This window comes from Podarcis tiliguerta, assembly GCF_965153285.1.
Source record: "Podarcis tiliguerta genome assembly, chromosome: 11".
NCBI lineage: Eukaryota > Metazoa > Chordata > Lepidosauria > Squamata > Lacertidae > Podarcis > Podarcis tiliguerta.
Genome location: NC_139544.1, coordinates 8326588 through 8343862, shown reverse-complemented (window position 1 = coordinate 8343862; position 17275 = coordinate 8326588). Strand labels below are relative to the sequence as shown.

The 17275-nt window shown below is 48.0% G+C and overlaps 1 protein-coding gene across 1 annotated transcript in view; it reads left to right on the top strand.

Moving 5' to 3' along the window:
- The window catches only part of SLC35D2 (solute carrier family 35 member D2), a 36590-nt gene that overhangs the window by 12627 nt on the left and 6688 nt on the right, over window positions 1-17275 (top strand). Inside the window, exons 5-9 of the mRNA XM_083403524.1 lie at window positions 8543-8614; window positions 11044-11112; window positions 13500-13602; window positions 15774-15866; window positions 16829-16896. Of these exons, the coding sequence (XP_083259650.1) occupies window positions 8543-8614; window positions 11044-11112; window positions 13500-13602; window positions 15774-15866; window positions 16829-16896 (405 nt within the window). The remainder of the gene's footprint in view (window positions 1-8542; window positions 8615-11043; window positions 11113-13499; window positions 13603-15773; window positions 15867-16828; window positions 16897-17275) is intronic.

The window sequence follows — 17275 nt, the reverse complement described above, 5'->3', positions numbered from 1 at the left end:
CTGAGGCAAACCCCGAGGGCGATCCCTCCGGGGAACGTGCGTCTAGTGCCGGTTCTTCGTCCGAGGTGAACCCCTGGAATGTGCTGGCTGAAAGCGTGGGTGTGAAAAGCCAGTCGTCGAAATACTCGGCTGGCATGGGCCTGTGTGGGAACAAGGCATGAAACTCTTCCTTGAGAAGAGGCTCGTCCAGGGCATAATCCGGCACCCAACGGTTGGCGCTGGCCGGGGTACCTTCGCTGGCGAGAAAATATTCTACTCCCTCTTCCCCCCATCTCGAGTCTAAAATCTCTGTGACCTGGTTGATGGGCTCCCCTCTTGGCGACCCCCTCCTTGGGGGCGTCTCCCTATACGGGTCTGGTGCCGTGCCCTGCGCCTGAAATCGGTGAGGTGCTTTGTAGGGCGTGAGCACTGACCTATGGAACACTGGGTGCATTCTGGATCCCTCCAGAAGTGTCAACCGGAAGGCCACTGGATTGATCTGCGCCTCAACTTGGTAAGGTCCTAGCTGCTTATGTCCGAGTTTCTTCTTTGCTAATGATCTGGTCGGCACTGCTTGGGCCGCTAACCACACCCAGTCTCCCACCTGTATGTCCTCCCCAACCCTTCTGTGCTTGTCAGCCTGCAGTTTGTATGCGTGCTTTGCTAGTTCTAACTGCCTCCGAAGCTGTTCATGAACTTCCTGCAATTCTGACGCTAAGACTTCTGCTGCCTGTGGCTCCCCCTCCCCCAGTCTCTCTAATCCCGGGAAGGTTCTGGGATGCCTCCCGTTGTTGGCGAAGAACGGTGTCACCCCCGTGGACACGTGCTTCGTGTTGTTGTAGGCGAACTCAGCGAGCGGTAGGTAGTCTACCCATGTTGCCGGCTGCTGATTTGCATAGCATCTCAGGTACTGCTGCATGATGGCGTTGACGCGCTCCGCTTGTCCGTTGGTCTGCGGGTGTCTCGCCGACGCTAGGTTGATCTTGACGTTCAGGAAACCCATCAGCTTCTGCCAGAAGTTCGAGATGAACTGTCGCCCCCTGTCGGACAAGATAGACCGTGGCAGACCTTGCACCCTGAAGACGTGGTCTATGAACAGTTTGGCGGTCTGTTCCGCCGTGGCCACCTTCGCGCACGGAATGAAGTGGGCCATTTTGGTGAACATGTCCACCACCACTAGCACTGCCGTCTTGCCCCTCGAGCTGGGTAAATCCGTGACAAAGTCCAGGGCCACCCTCTCCCACGGTTCACTCGGTGTCTGCAGCGGTTCGAGCAGTCCCGCCGGTGGTTTGTGCACTGACTTGGCCCTTTGGCAGGTGTCGCACCTCGAGACGTAATCCGCGACTTCCCCCCGCATCTTGGGCCACCAAAAATCTCTGGCTACTAATGCTGCCGTCTTCTCTTTGCCAAAGTGCCCGGCGGTGGGTGCGTCGTGCAACTGCTGCAGTACTTTCGCGCGGAGGTCGTCTCCCGGTACGTAGAGGGCCCCTCTGCGGATGAGCAATCCGTCGCGTATCTGGAACTCGTCGTCCTTCACCGTGCCCTTGTGCACCTCCTCCATCTTGGCTTGTGCAAAGGGGTCCTCCTGCAGCGCTCGACGGACAGCATCCAGGTCCACGGTTGCTGAAGCGCACGCCCACGCTTTCGGTGCGAACATGTGCTTGGCCGCTGCTGGTGCCGCCTCTTCGAGGTATTGCGGCTTTCTGGACAGTGCATCTGCCATGATGTTGTTGTCGCCTGGGATGTACTCTATCCGGAAGTCGAAATCCGCAAAGAACTCCGCCCATCGGATGTGCCGCTGGTTCAGGAACCTTGCCGTACGCCAGTACTCCAGGTTCTTATGGTCCGTGCGAACCTGCACTGTGTGTTTGGCGCCGATGAGGAAGTGCCGCCACGCCTTGAATGCTGCATGAATGGCCAGCAACTCCCTGTCCCAGATGGTGTAGTTCTGCTCTGACTTGCTGAGCTTTCTAGAGTAGAAGGCACACGGTCTCCAGTCCCCATGCGGGTCCTGCTGCAACAGTACTGCGCCCACGGCTCTGTCTGAGGCGTCCGTTTCAACTCTCATCGGTCTGCTGGGATTCACATGCAGTAGCTGCTCTTCGGACGAGAAGAGACGCTTAAGGTTCTGAAAGGACTGCTCCGCTTGCTCCGTCCAGATGAACTTCTTCTTCTTGGAGCTGAGCGTGTCGGTAATGGCCGCCGTCTGCATCGCGAACCCCTTGATGAACTTGCGGTAAAAGTTGGCGAAACCCACAAACCGCTGGACCTCCTTCCGATTGTGCGGGCTCTTCCAGTCCAACACTGCGCGAACCTTGGCGCTGTCCATGGCGAGCCCCTTGTCCGACAACTTGTAGCCCAGGAAATCCACCTCCTTCCTGTCGAACTGGCACTTCTCCAGCTTGGCGTACAGCCGATGCTCCTGCAGTCTCTGCAGAACTTCCTTGACGTCTCCCTCGTGGGTCTCCTCTGATTCTGAGAATATCAGGATGTCGTCCAAGAAGCAGACGCATTTCTTGTAGAGGAGACCCGCCAGGACGTGATGCATGAAGGCTTGAAAACAGTGAGAGCCATTTTGTAAACCAAAGGGCATAACTCTGTATTCATAGGTGCCCAGGGGCGTGAACATGGCAGTCTTCCACTCGTCGCCCTCCCGTATGCGAATCAGGTTGTACGCCCCTCGCAGATCCAACTTTGTGAAAATGCGTCCTTTCCTCACCGTTGCGAGCAGGTCATCTATTTTGGGCATGGGAAAGGCCGTGGGCTTGGTCTTGGAATTTAAGAGCCTGAAATCCACTACAAGCCTCTTTTGGGGCGTGTCCTTCTTCTTCACAAAGAATACAGGACTGCCCCCCACTGCCTTCGACTCCCGGATGAAACCGCGCTTCAAGTTGAGGTCTATGAACTCCCTGAGCTCCTGCAGCTCGTCTTCAGACATTGAATACAGTTTCCCGGTTGGCAGCGTCGCCCCTGGCAGGAGGTCAATCTTGCAGTCATAGGGCCTGTGGGGAGGCAGCTTGTCTGCTTCTTTCTCGCAGAAAACCTCCAAAAACGCTGCATACTTGCGTGGCACTGCTTGCAGCGTGCCTAATTGTAGCTGCGGGTCATCCTCTCCCTCTTCTGGGCTAGGTAGGATGCAATGTTCCGCGCAATAGGATGAGCCGAAGGTCAGTTGGCGCTGGTACCACGCCAATGCTGGGCTGTGCCTGTGCAGCCAACTCATGCCCAAGACTACAGGCGTGTCCGACAGGTGGGTGACATTGAAGCTGATGACTTCTCGGTGATTTCCAATTCGCATCACCATTGGAGGCATTTGTTGCACCACCTGCCCCCCCAACAAGTCTCTGCCATCCACCGTGACAACCTTCAGAGGCAGCGTGGCTGGCAGTAGTGCTATATTGTGCTGCTGAATGAAATCCAGTCCTATAAAGTCTGCGTTGCTGCCAGAGTCAATGGTGATTGGCACTTCCAGAGTGCGTCCATTGGGCAGTTGGAGTGACGCTGTAAGCTGCACCACTGGTTTGGGTGGGAGGGGGTCTGTGGGCTGCAAAATTGCTGGGGATTGCTTCATTGACTTGTCTGGCTGGACCCCAGTGCCTCTTCCTCCAGCCAGACTCTGTCGTTTCCCTGTTGTGGTGTTCTCTGCTGAGTTGCGTCTGTGACTGTTGCCGAGGCTGCAGTGTGCTTGTGGAGCCTCTGGGGACACTCTTTCGCCATGTGCTGAGCACTCTCGCAGATGTAGCACTTCCTGTTCCCTCTAGGAGGCTTCGTTTTGACTGCTCCCGGTGTTAGGGCTCTGGTAGCTGACTGAGCCCTGGCACCTCCAATCTCCATCGGTTCTTCTCCCCCTCCCTGCGAGGGTGTGGATTGCGCACGCGCTGCATCTTTGGGAGAGAAGGGAGGTGCTCTGGCTGGCGCCCGTCCCCAACGTCCTTCTTCTCTGTTCCAAGGACGTTCTTCCAGACGCACCCCAATCTCCAGCGCCCTCTGGACCACTTGCTGAGTGTTCTTTGGCCTCTCCCCCCTTGCAATCTCATCTTTCACATTTCCATTCAAGCCTTCCCAAAAAAGGTCTCTCACTGGAGCAGAATCTTTCTCCCATCCCAGTGCATGGACTAATCCAAAAAAGCGTGCATGGTACTGCCTCACACTGGCTCTGCCTTGTTTAAGCCCGTGTATGTCTCTTCTGGCAATATCGATGTCTATCTTTGATAAAAAACACGAATCCATCACTTTAATGAAAGCCTTCGCATCTTGGAGCGCCGGATCATTATCTCTCCATAAATTCCTCAGCCACGTTTTGGCCTCCCCATGCAAATGGGACAAGATAAACCCCACTTTCTCTCGCTCATCTCTAAAGTCTTTTTCTAGCAGATCCAGCGCAAACAGCAGGTCGGCTCTGAAGTTAGGGTACTGCTGTAAACTCCCGTCGAAATGAGATACCAGACTGCCTCCCCTTCTCCCCAGTCCAATGCCCTCTGACTTGGGTCCCGTTTGCCCCAGTGTAGTGAGCACTTCCAACCTGGTTCGGAGATCTCTGCAGGCGGCATCCATTTCCTCTTCTCTTTTCTTGGAAGCCAGTACCTCCGCGCTGAGTTGAGTCACTGCATTTCGCAGTTCTGTCAGTTGCTGTTCTGCACTCATCTTGCCTGATTTGTGTGAGCTCTCGAAGCACCACTCCTCTGCCCTCGCTGCGTCGACTCACGTTGCGAGGTTCTTGGTGCCAAAACTTTTGGGGAGATGGAGCTTACTGTCAGAGCTGGCTCCTGGTCCCAGCTCACAGAGGACCAACGCTAGCCGGTAGTAATGTATCAAAGTCTTTATTGAAGTATAGTTTCCATTTCCAAGCCTCAGCGCCCCAGCTCTACGTCTAGGATCTAGACCGGCGAAGCTCCATCTGAATCTCCGCCCCCTGTACACCAGTTTAAGACTCTAATCTTACTCCACCTCTTCCTTCTCTCCTTTCTCCTCTGGGTCCTACTGCCCCCCGGGGTCTCCTCCCTCCTGGACTCCTCCGACGCAGACGTTGACCCCCCTGACTCCTCCAGGTCTCTTCGGCGGGCTTTAGGACTTGGCTCCGTACCCGGGCTGCCAACTGTGCCGCCTTCCTGTACATTTGAACTTGGCGCGCGCGCGCATTTAACCTTCCTCTTAACCGTTTCCTCGCTCCCTGACGGAGGCGTGGTCAATCCTGCCTCATGTTCTCCTGCTGGTAGCGCGCCGCCTGATCCCGATGCCTGGGACTCCTCCCCCCTACTGCACTCTGGTGTGGACGCTGGTCCGGATTTCCAACTGCTGCTCTCTGAGTCCCCTCTGGCCCCTTCTCCCTGAAGTGCCCCCCTGGGTACTTCCCTTGCCCTGACCATGGGAGCCCCTTTTTGTGAATCCTCTGATTCACTGGAAAGACTCAGAGAACTCGGACCGCTGTCATCGCTGACATTTCCTTCGGACTCCTCCCCTTCGCTCTCCATTTCCTCCCTCTCCTGTGCCTCTGCTCCTGAACCCCTGACACATACGCTTCAGGTTACAGACTCCGCTAACCCAGAAATAGTACCTTGGGTTAAGAACTTTGCTTCAGGATGAGAACAGAAATTGCACAGCGGCAGCAGGAAGCCCCATTAGCTAAAGTGGTGCTTCAGGTTAAGAACGGACCTCCGGAACTAATTAAGTAGTTAACCCGAAGTGCCACTGTACTCTCATTTTCCTACTCATATTGAAATACTGCCCCTCAATGAGGCCAAACTTAGATTCACAAAATACAGTGGTACCTCTGGTTGCGAACAGGATCTGTTCCAGAGGCCTGTTCACAACATGAGCAGAATGCAACCCGCGCCTGCGGGTCGCAATTCGCCGCTTCTGCGCATGCGCATGACATCATTTTGAGCATCTGCTCATACACGAGCAGCGAAACCCGGAAGTAATCCTTTCCGGTACTTCCGGGTCGCCGCGGGACGCAACCTGAAAACGCTCAACCTGAAGCAAACGTAACATGAGGTATGGCTGCATTTAGGGGTATGCGTACCCCCAGGAAAAAAGCACTGGGTTCTACTGTAATCTGTGGAGAGGGGAGGGGACTTCCTGGCTGAGCGAATATCACAATACTTTAGCCATTTGAACCATTGTATATTCCTGTTTGCTGAGATATATTTGAAGCAGAACCTTAATCTCAGGAAGACCGTATGCTTCCCGAATCATAATTTTACCCTTGAAGGACGATTTCATTGTGTGTGTGAAGCCTGGTTCCTACGTACAGGAGGGTGATGATTAACTTTCTGGTGACTTCAAGTTTAGTGTGCTGATGTTTTCCGTAAGCATTAACAACCATGATGTTTGCTGTACCTTCCTGTACCTTTCAGATAAAAGCTAGTGTTTTATATTTGATTCATGCTAGCTCCATGATCTCCAGAAATAAAGCACGTAAAAAATTGAGACTAGCCCCCATCATTACACGTGGGCGACTGGTGCAGATGCTTTAGCAGAGATGTCACATCCTGTCAGCCGCCTGAACTGTGTTTATAGGAGCTACTGCCCACAGAGCCTCCATCTTTCCAGGGTTCTGACTCCATTTATTGAAGCTCGGCCTGCTCACAACTACATTTGGGCACTGGCCCAGGTCTTGGGCAGCCACTCCTGAATCAGATGAGAAATAAAGCTTAGGGTGGCACTGTGGGTTAAAGCCTCAGCGCCTAGGGCTTACCGATTGAAAGGTCGGCAGTTCAAATCCCCGCGGCGGGGTGCGCTCCCGCTGTTCAGTCCCAGCGCCTGCCAACCAAGCTGTTCGAAAGCACCCCTGGGTGCAAGTAGATAAATAGGGACCGCTTGCTAGCGGGAAGGTAAACGGCATTTCCGTGTGCGGCTCTGGCTCGCCAGAGCAGCGATGTCACGCTGGCCACGTGACCCGGAAGTGTCTCCGGACAGCGCTGGCCCCCGGCCTCTTAAGTGAGATGGGCGCACAACCCTAGAGTCGGACATGACTGGCCCGTACGGGCAGGGGTACCTTTACCTTTACCTTTATCACCGGTGTACTGATGCCATCATGCTCCAAAACTCCTAATGACCATATCCAATGTTGTCTTGGTATGGGGTTGTTGTATTTGTAGAAGTCTTTTAGACAGTGTAGGCCTTTGGCTTTCCAGGTTTTATCAAGAAGTTTTGTGCTGCGGGTTGGAATAGTGGGTGATAGGCCAGGGGGATGGAGATAGTTGCCTACTTTTCCCTGTGTGAACCTGTTCAGAGTCATGGGGATTTTCTTTAGGTTGTTTTGGAGAAATGGGTATGCTGTTGTGGGGGATGTTTTCGATGGCGTCTCTCTCCAAATGGACCCATTGTTCCTCCTCGTCTTCTAGAATATGCCGGATTATGTGGTGTACTTGGTTGGCGATGTAATATGATTCTACGCTGGGGATTCCCCACCCTCCTTCTGAGGAGGGGAGGTGCAGGTATCTGGGACTTATTCTCAGCTTTTTGTGTGAGAAAATAGAGTGTGTGTGTTTTCTGCCACTTCTGGAGTTGGGTTCGGGGAGACCCTACCCAATGTTGATGTTTGTCCTCAGGGACAAAATGGCGCCTTGTGGAATCTGCTGCTCTCCGGACTGTTCAGTGCAAGGAGGAATGAAATCACTGAAATACAGTGTCTCCAGCACCCATCCTGAGCACTCAGCCCAGGAGGTTACCATAGTCAGTGGTCTCAAAAGTGGCTGAAAGATATGAGTGGCACGCCCTCTCTCAATAAAAACCATCCACTAGGACAACCAAGGCTGATTCAGCCCCAATACCTTTGGCAGTGACTGCCCTGACGCCTTGGCCTACAGCTAGTGATTGGTGGGAGACATTATGTCATTTATTTATTTAACAAGAAGCATAAATGAATATTTTTTTAAAAAAACCTCTTCTTAAATGGTTTGCACAAAACCTTAATTGACTCATTGCTTCTTATTTCTTGCTTATAATTTGCTCTTTCTCTGAGCAGAGCCCAGAGTGGCTAACAATGGATGCAATAAACAGCACAATATTAAAATGAATTAGTTGGCATGAAATACAATTGCCGCAGTCCAAAGCAGGCGGCGGCACAATAAAACATTGCAACAAAGTCATCCTTGTGGTGCTCCAAAAGCCAATGAAAATAAATAAATTCACTTTAACTCAACGCCTAACATCCATAGAGTGTGAGGGACAATGAGAGATCTGTACTGGGAGGGAATTCTGTAAGTGGGGTACAGCCACTAAGAATTATTCTGCTGCATGTTATGAGCCTCCCCAGCTGATCTTAAAGCCCTCATTGGTTGATACTCTGACTTTTTCTTCATTGAATATTGTCTTGTGCAGAGTCCAAGTTTTGCTTTATTTTTTGAATTGTCACTTCCAACTATTCTGTTGTGTATTCGGCCTGTGGTGTCAGACTGGCATTTGGCCGTGACAGAGGCTGAGAATTTGTTCAGGCACGTTTCTTAATGCAGGATGATATCATTAGCAGAGAGAAAGAAGCATTAATTGTAATAAAAAAACCTTGAAACTGACATGACATGGATATTTTCCCCCTCTCTTTCTATTTTAAACAATCCAGTTTGCCAATGTTTACAGTCCTTAGGAAGTTTACCATTCCTCTCACATTACTGCTGGAAGTGATTGTTCTTGGGTGAGTATTTGCCTCCCATTTTTTAAATACCACTGCCATCTATCAGATAGGCTATCTGGCCAGAATGCATGGATGAGTAGTTCCTGTTGGCTAATTGAATTTTGACGATAATATTCGGGCTTCTCGGAACACTATGCACTGGGTACAAAACAGACCCCAGTTAATCTACGAGCACTAGAAACTTGCAGCAAAAGAACTGGCTTGTTAGTTTGACTCAGTATGTGAAGTTCAGCCCTCCACCCCATAATACCCCGCTGGTTTCTCGGCCCAAAAGTAGAATGACTGCAGAAGCCACATCTTCTACAAAACTCTCAAAGGTACTGTGTGCATCTGGACCTCATAACCTTGTCCTCTCAGACTTCCCTCCTTCTCATTGGCTCCTGATTTATCCATGCCCCAATCACATATTGTTTTCCAGATTTTTTTAGCACACTGCTTTCTTCGTTTCATTTCCTTTCCTTACCTTGACCTCCTTGTATTCCATCTTCTCGAACCTTCTTCGGGTTCCTGTTCTCAGTTCATTGCCAACATGACACCCTTCCTTCATCTTTCCTTTCCAGTCAGTAGCCGGTCTATCGTGCTTTTCCTGTTCCTAGGGCCGGGGAGAGATGATCCCAACAAAACTGACAGCTGTTCTCCACCTCACAGAATTTGGATCAAAAGATTCCTTGCTTCCAGAGCATTTGGAATATTTGTGAACATTATAAGATCACACCATCTCAGCCAGGCTGTGTCACAATACAGTAAAGATTGCAATATGCCTTTGAGTCAGGCTCCTTAAGGAGTGGGTCATAAAGGGGTTTTCTCCTGTTAATGTCCCAAATCGAATTTATTTCACTCACACATGAAAGGAAAAGGATTTTCCTTTTCTGCAGATCATCAGGCACTGCCACAAGCATGATGTTAGAGCTGCAACGCTTTGCATTCTTGCCGAAATCAGATGAATCATGTACAAGTTTGGAATGTAGATTATTGGGATTTATTATGGGTGTTCCCAAATGCTTTCATAGTGGAGAGGGAGGATGTAATCCCAACTCAAAGTTAGCACTGAGCTTTTGCAAGAAGCCCAATGCATTGCAAGAAGTTCATAGTAAAACCAAATAGCAATTTGCATAGTCTTTTCAGGATTTTACATATACTCTTGTCTTACTGCAGGGGTCAGCAAACTTTTTCAGCAGGGGGCCGGTCCACTGTCCCTCAGACCTTGTGGGGGGCCAGACTATATTTTGAAGGGGGAAAATGAACGAATTCCTATGCCCCACAAATAACCCAGAGATGCATTTTAAATAAAAGCACACATTTGACTCATGTAAAAACACCAGGCAGGCCTCACAAATAACCCAGAGATGCATTTTAAATAAAAGGACACATTCGACTCATGTAAAAACTCGCTGGTTCCTGGACCGTCCACGGGCCGGATTTAGAAGGCGATTGGGCCAGATCCGGCCCCCTGCCCTTAGTTTGCCTACCCATGTCTTACTGTAACTGTCTCGTCACTGAGTCATTAAGTAAACAGTCTTGTATACACTTGTCTGGGACTATGTACCACGGGACAAAATTGTGAGTAGACCTGTCTCAGATATGCATTGTAAGATGAAGAGAGTGAAGAGAGTTTAGATTTGATATCCCACTTTATCACTACCCGAAGGAGTCTCAAAGCGGCTAACAATCTCCTTTCTCTTCCTCCCCCACAACAAACACTCTGTGAGGTGAGTGAGGCTGAGAGACTTCAGAGAAGTGTGACTGGCCCAAGGTCACCCAGCAGCTACAGGTGGAGGAACGGGGACGCGAACCCGGTTCACCAGATTACATGTCCACTGCTCTTAACCACTACACCACACTGGCTCTCATAAGATACAGATGACTCTGTCTGGAGATGCATTTGCTTTTGTTTGTGTGAGATGCTTCATTACCCCTTTCCATGGCTGGAGTTTCCCTCTTCTTTGAGCTATCCCCTGGGAACTCCACTAAGCCATTGGAGCTTGTGCATCAGAAACAAATCCCTGGAAAGGCATCACAAATGATCCCTTGCTTTGACTGAGCTATTTGTAAGACAGAATGGGAGCATAGGCCTTTCACTGAGCCAGACCATTACTCTATCTACCTCAACATTTTTTGCTGTGTTATCCAGGGTTTCAGGTGGTAATATTTCCCAGCTCTTCCTGAAGATCCCAGGGATTGAATCTGGGATCTACAACGCTTTTTAAAGGAAGCTTCAAAATACTTTAGAATGGGGAAAAAATGGAATCTTGTCAGCCTGCAGGTGCTGTATGATTAAAAGAAATAAACCTAATTCTTTTGTTTCATTCTGCTGTATCACAAACCACTTTCTGAGATGCATAATACTGGTTCAGATAAGTGTTTAGTTTGATTAGTGTTCATCCTAATTATAAACTGAATGGGATCAACCATGTGGTTTCTCTTTACAGGAAGCGCTATTCACTGAGCATTGTAATTAGTGTGTTCGCAATCATCCTTGGAGCTTTCATAGCAGCAGGGTAAGGTTTTAAAGTCCTTTCCTTCTGTGTTGGATCGTTGTTTCTTGAGTGTACCACAAGAATGAAACCATTTCGTCAGGAAGATTCCACCTAAACATTAGGAAGAACTTCCTGACAGTAAGAGCTGTTCGACAGTGGAATTTGCTGCCAAGGAGTGTGGTGGAGTCTCCTTCTTTGGAGGTCTTTAAGCAGAGGCTTGACAACCATATGTCAGGAGTGCTCTGATGGTGTTTCCTGCTTGGCAGGGGGTTGGACTCGATGGCCCTTGTGGTCTCTTCCAACTCTATGATTCTATGATTCTAACTGTCAGAAGAATTAGTGCAGGAGAGGGCTGGCGCAAAATGCTTTTATTCCACAGTCCTTTACATCACATAATGTACGAGCCACATGCGACCCTTTGGCTGAGGTCCATGTGGCTTGTAGTCCCCCTTCCCAGCTGGTTCTTTCCCCACCCTGTTGCCCTCAGTGGTGGACATTGGGCTCTCAAATTTCAGCAGCCCTAAAATTTGACACACCTCCAACTCTCATGCTCAGTTGTGCAGCACTGTTGTGTTGCTCTACACAGCACGGAGCCCAGTGCGGCCGCACCAGTTGTGCCGCCCTAAAACCGCCTCTGTTTCCCTTCTGATTGGTGCTGGAAACAGCGGAGCAATGCGCTGATCTGTACACGCCTCAGATGCTCTCAGCACTGGCCTGTTGATTTCCTCTCCTTTGACAGTGCACTGCCTTTTCCATACCATATAAAAACTACAACTAAATCTCTCTTCAGTTCCAAAAGATGGGCTGTTGTTGGAAAAACACAAGTCCAAGGCTTCCTTGAGCGCTTGGAGTTATTTGCACTGTTCTTTGGATCTGGGGCTATGAAACATGAAAAGCACTTAAAAACTAGCTTCAGCTGAGTCAGTACTGCATTTCGTGTTTCTGCTAAACATAAAAGTGCTTGCTCTCCTAAGCAAAGTCATTTCTTCACTTCACTCTCATTTACATTCATGCCTCGGGATGAATGTGCTTCAGGTTGAGCACTTTCAGGTTGCGCTCTGCGGCAACCCAGAAGTAACGGAGCGCGATACTTCCAGGTATCGCTGCTTCCGCATGCGCAGACGCTCAAAACAACGTCATGCGCAGAAGCGGCAAAACACGACCCGCGCATGCGCAGACGCGCCATTGCGTCTTACGTTTTATTCAGGGTGCGAACGGGGCTCCGGAAAGGATTGCGATCGCATCCCAATGTACCACTGTACTAACCTTGTACTTCTGCTGGGAATTGGCTCAATACACAGTAGGTGATGCGGGTGGCGCTGTGGGTTAAACCACAGAGCCTAGGGATTGCCAATCAGAAGGTCGGCGGTTCGAATCCCCGCGACGGGGTGAGCTCCCGTTGCTCGGTCCCTGCTCCTGCCCACCTAGCAGTTCAAAAGCACGTCAAAGTGCAAGTAGATAAATAGGTACCGCTACAGCGGGAAGGTAAATGGAGTTTCCATGTCCTGCTCTGGTTCACCAGAAACGGCTTAGTCATGCTGGCCACATGACCCAGAAGCTGTCTGCGGACAAACGCTGGCTCCCTCGGCCTGTAGAGCGAGATGAGTGCGCAACCCCAGAGTCGTCTGTGACTGGACCTAACGGTCAGGGGTACCTTTACCTTTACCTTTTTACAGTAGGCAAATGGTTTTCCTGTATCACCACAAAAAAGGAGGGTACCACATTGAGCAAAAGATTTCTGCATCGCAGGGAGTTGAACTAGATCAGGGTTTTCAAAACTTGGGTCGCCAGTTGCTTTTGAACTACAACCCCCATCATCCCTAGTTAGCAGGACCAGTAGTCAGGGGTGATGGGAATTGTAGTCCAGCTGGAGACCAAAGTTTGGGAAACCCTGGACTAGATGATAGTTGTGGTCCCTTCCAACACAACAATTCTATGAGTCTGTGATAGTTACATAGGTGGGGAAATGGTCTCAGACCTAAGGGAAGATTCAAACCCTAGTCATGACCCACCAATAAACTGCTACCAACTTGTTTGGGAGGTTTGCACCGCACAAGCTCTGTTGAAATGAACAGGGGATATTTAGCTGTAGCACTTGTTAAAAGTCCACTCTTGGCTATTTCCTGCCCATCTCTTTTGAGAATTAGTTTGATTTTGGCTCTTGGTTGCATAGAACAGCTAAGTCACCATTAGAGAAGTTGCCAAGAATGAATCGGAGCAATTTCTGAGTGAAATGCTATCTGGAACAGTCCAGCTGTTTCGTTTCATTTGCTGTTACCTTTACTGCTACAGACTTCTGAACGTGCCGTTATAATCAGGTTTTATAATATGGAAGTGGTTTGGGACAGGCACATCACTGTTCAAAGGATGCCTTTTAAATGCCTTCATCTCTATATTCTCTCTTCCAGATCAGATCTAGCTTTCAGCATGGAAGGCTATGCCTCTGTGTTGCTGAACGATGTCTTCACAGCAGCAAACGGTGTTTACACAAAACAAAAAATTGACCCCAAGGTAACTATGTGGGGATATCATTTCTGCGGAAAACCAAGGAATGGTCATCTTTGTTCTAAGAATTTCTGAATATGTTCAAGGACAGCCTTAATTAGGACTTGAGTAAGATTGTGAAAGTCAACTTCAATTTTGTACATACTGTCCCTGCTAAGAGGTTGACAGTACAGGAGTTAAATATTTAGGTATTTAGTTAATGGTTTTCCAGCTTTGGCCTTCACACTGAGGTCATGATTCTAAAAAGATGTGTCATCTTTCTAAGAAGCCAGAAACATCTCAGAAAAGGAAATCTAAGATTGGTTAGCTGCTAGATCAAGAAGGAAACTGATCTTTATGCAAACATAGACACGGGGAGCTTTGTAAATCTGGGCTAACGTCTTGGGAAAGCTGGGCTGCATTGGGCCCAAGGAGTTGCTGCTAGGATGACCAGCCCATGATTCAACTATCAGCAAAATTCAGTTATCTCATTAGCTTCTCTTGCCTTTACACTCCCTGTATCCTTCATTAGACTAATTCAAGAGATCTTCACATAACTCTTACAAGATCTTTTTGGATTAAAAAAAATGCACAGTATATGGCAGCCATGCAATGGTTTTAGAATGTTATTCCTCAAATCCTTGCTGAACTCACTTTGGGAAGGTTTTTAAAGGCCCTGGTGTGTTGCAGTTTGGAGATGGTTAGGACAGGCACATAACCACTAGATAGTAAAATTCAGGCCATGTTTCTTCATGAGAAAAAATGAGCAGAGCATAGTAGCATGTAAATGGGCTTTTACTGGCAGTTTGAGAGTTCCTTCCCCACCTGCTTGGAACATATTTCTCTTCCATCCTCCCGCCTACTTCTCAAATATTGATCTTCTGCTTCCTAGGAAATCTACTTCTGTGTTTGCTATCTTAGCCATTTGCTGTCACCACCTTTGCTGGGTTCAGCTTGTTTTGGGGGAGGGAGGATGGAAAGGAAGTTCACATCATGTATGATAGACAGAGCACCATCTAGACAAAGCACAATTGTTGGCAGGAATGAGACCTTCTCGCTATATCACACTTGGGCTCAGAGACCTGCACTGTTTTGATTATTTGCTACCAGGCCAGATTCAAAACGTTACTATTAGTATACAGAGCACTTAGCAACTTGGGACCAGTTTACCTGACATAATGTTTTACTCCATATATTCCCACTTGACTGCTTCTATCTGCAGAACCTTTCCTATGATAAAGGTAAAGGGACCCCTGTCCGTTAGGTCCAGTCGCGGATGACTCTGGGGTTGCGGTGCTCATCTCGCTTTACTGCCCGAGGGAGCTGGCGTTTGTCCGCAGACAGCTTCTAGGTCATGTGGCCAGCATGACTAAGCCGCTTCTAGTGAACCAGAGCAGGGCATGGAAATGCCGTTTACCTTCCTGCTGTAGCGGTACCTATTTATCTACTTGCACTTTGACGTGCTTTCGAACTGCTAGGTGGGCAGGAGCAGGGACCGAGCAACGGGAGCTCACTCCGTTGTGAGGATTCGAACCACTGACCTTCTGATTGGCAAGCCCTAGGCTCTGTGGTTTAGACCACAGCGCCACCCACGTCCCTTTTCCTATGATAGGTGCCACATAATCCCTGTTCAGTGTTTGTCAAAAATCAATCTTTTAGTGTGTCACCAACTAAACTTTGCCTATTAATATTAGGCAAGCAGCATTTTGACGCCTGCAAAAACATTTTGTTTAGACAAACTTGCCTAAATGCCTGGAATGATGATGCATTTTTTAGTTTATTTGCAGGGTTTAATTTTTTTGAATGTTTTAAATCGTTGTTTTAATTGTTTTTACCAATAAGTTGTGTGTGTATGTGTGTGTTTGTATGAGTCTTTGTAAACCACTTTGAGGTCTTTTACAATAAAGTGGTAGATAAATAAACAAAAGATGGTAAGATGTTTGAGTGAGTGTCTACTCCAATTTTGGTCAGTTTTAACCAGGCCTACACAAGCATTTCTTAGGTGGGACTTCGCTGAGTTGTTTATTTAGTAAGAAACCTCTTCTTACAGAAGCATATATTACAGAAATTGCAAGCATATATTAAATGGATGAATTGCTTTCTTACTAGAGTGCCATTAGATCTTTAAATACAAAATCCCCCCGTGGCTATTGTGATCTTTAACTAGCTTGTCAAACAGGTGTTTCTGTTTTATACAGGAGCTGGGAAAATATGGAGTCATTTTTTATAATGCCTGTTTTATGGTAATTCCTACAGTTCTCATAAGCTTCTTCAGTGGAGACTTCCAACAGGTAAGCTGTGCTTGCAAACCACTTAAGTCATTGTAATATATCCATTGACTTGGATCCGCATTTCTGTTCTCAGAATGGTAGGAGTTTCTCTTCAGCTCATGGAAAGAAGATAACTTAGGAATGTTTTGAGTATAAAATCCAGGGAAAGAGGGTTTCCAGGGACCATGCGCAGATGGTCAACAAAGCCCAGGGTCAGCATTATGGAACGGTTCCCTAAAATTCATCAAGGCAGGCATAATTCTGACAATGAAGAGGGACTATAACCACTGGAAATTAGAAGCATGATTGCAAATAACAATTGGCAACAAAAAAAATGTAAATTAGCAGTCTTTCTGCCCAATCGAGAACAAGTGTGTTTTAACTAGGGGAATATTTTATGCAGATGGTTTCAGGGGTTGGGTAGCAACACTTCTTGAAAGAAGAAGAAGGAGAAGGAGAAGGAGAAGGGGAAGGGGTTAATCCTTTGAATCTTGCAGAATCAAAGTCTTCCTGAAAATGGCCATTAAAGCCAAATGTAAATGGAAAGAATTGATTCAAATTTACAAGAGGAGGAAGTTCCCCAACTGCAGAGCGGCCAACAGTAAACAAGTCCTCATTGTGCAAACTTGGTGCAACAGGTTTGAGAAATTAGAGAGATCGCAAGTAAACATGGGGCACAACTTAAATTTCCTTTGTTTTATCTTCTCTGCACATTCTAAATGCATGTCTGGGTTTGAAACTGACATGAAAACAGCACGTATCTAACCTTTTGGGGGGGTCTTAAGGAATAGGTCTTTAGATCCATCTTGATTGCAAGTGGTATTCAAAGAATGCTGGCGGTTATATTTAGAGCAGACATCTTGGTGCAATTCTCAAGCATCAGATATATCAACGTTGTCATCTTTCTGTTTATTTAACTGGGTTATTAGAATATCTATTTTCAATAAAACATACCTAAAACATGTCCTTCTTTATTTTTATAGGCCACCAACTTTAAGGAGTGGACAAATGTTTTATTTATCTTTCAATTTCTTCTTTCCTGTGTACTGGGGTAAGGTGTCTTTGACAAGTAATCGCTGGCTGGGTTTTGTTTTTCGTTTTTTCATCCGGCAAATCTGCTATTGACCTTTATATAGTCAGTAGGTTGGGATAACAGCTAATAACTACCGCAAAAACCTAGGAAGATCGGAAACCCCATTGGTTCAAATAGGGTTTTAATTCCCCATCTTTAGGGCAATGCTCCAGGAAATTCAGAACGATGTTTTCTGAAGCACAAGGAAGGTTGTGAAGGCGGTGGACTCTTCGTTGGAGGTTGGGTGGTTATCTATCAGGGATCCTTTAGCTGTGATTCCTGCATGGGACTAGATGATCTTGGGTCCCTTCCAACTCAACTCTGTGATTATATTATGCAGTGGCCCTCATTTCATTTG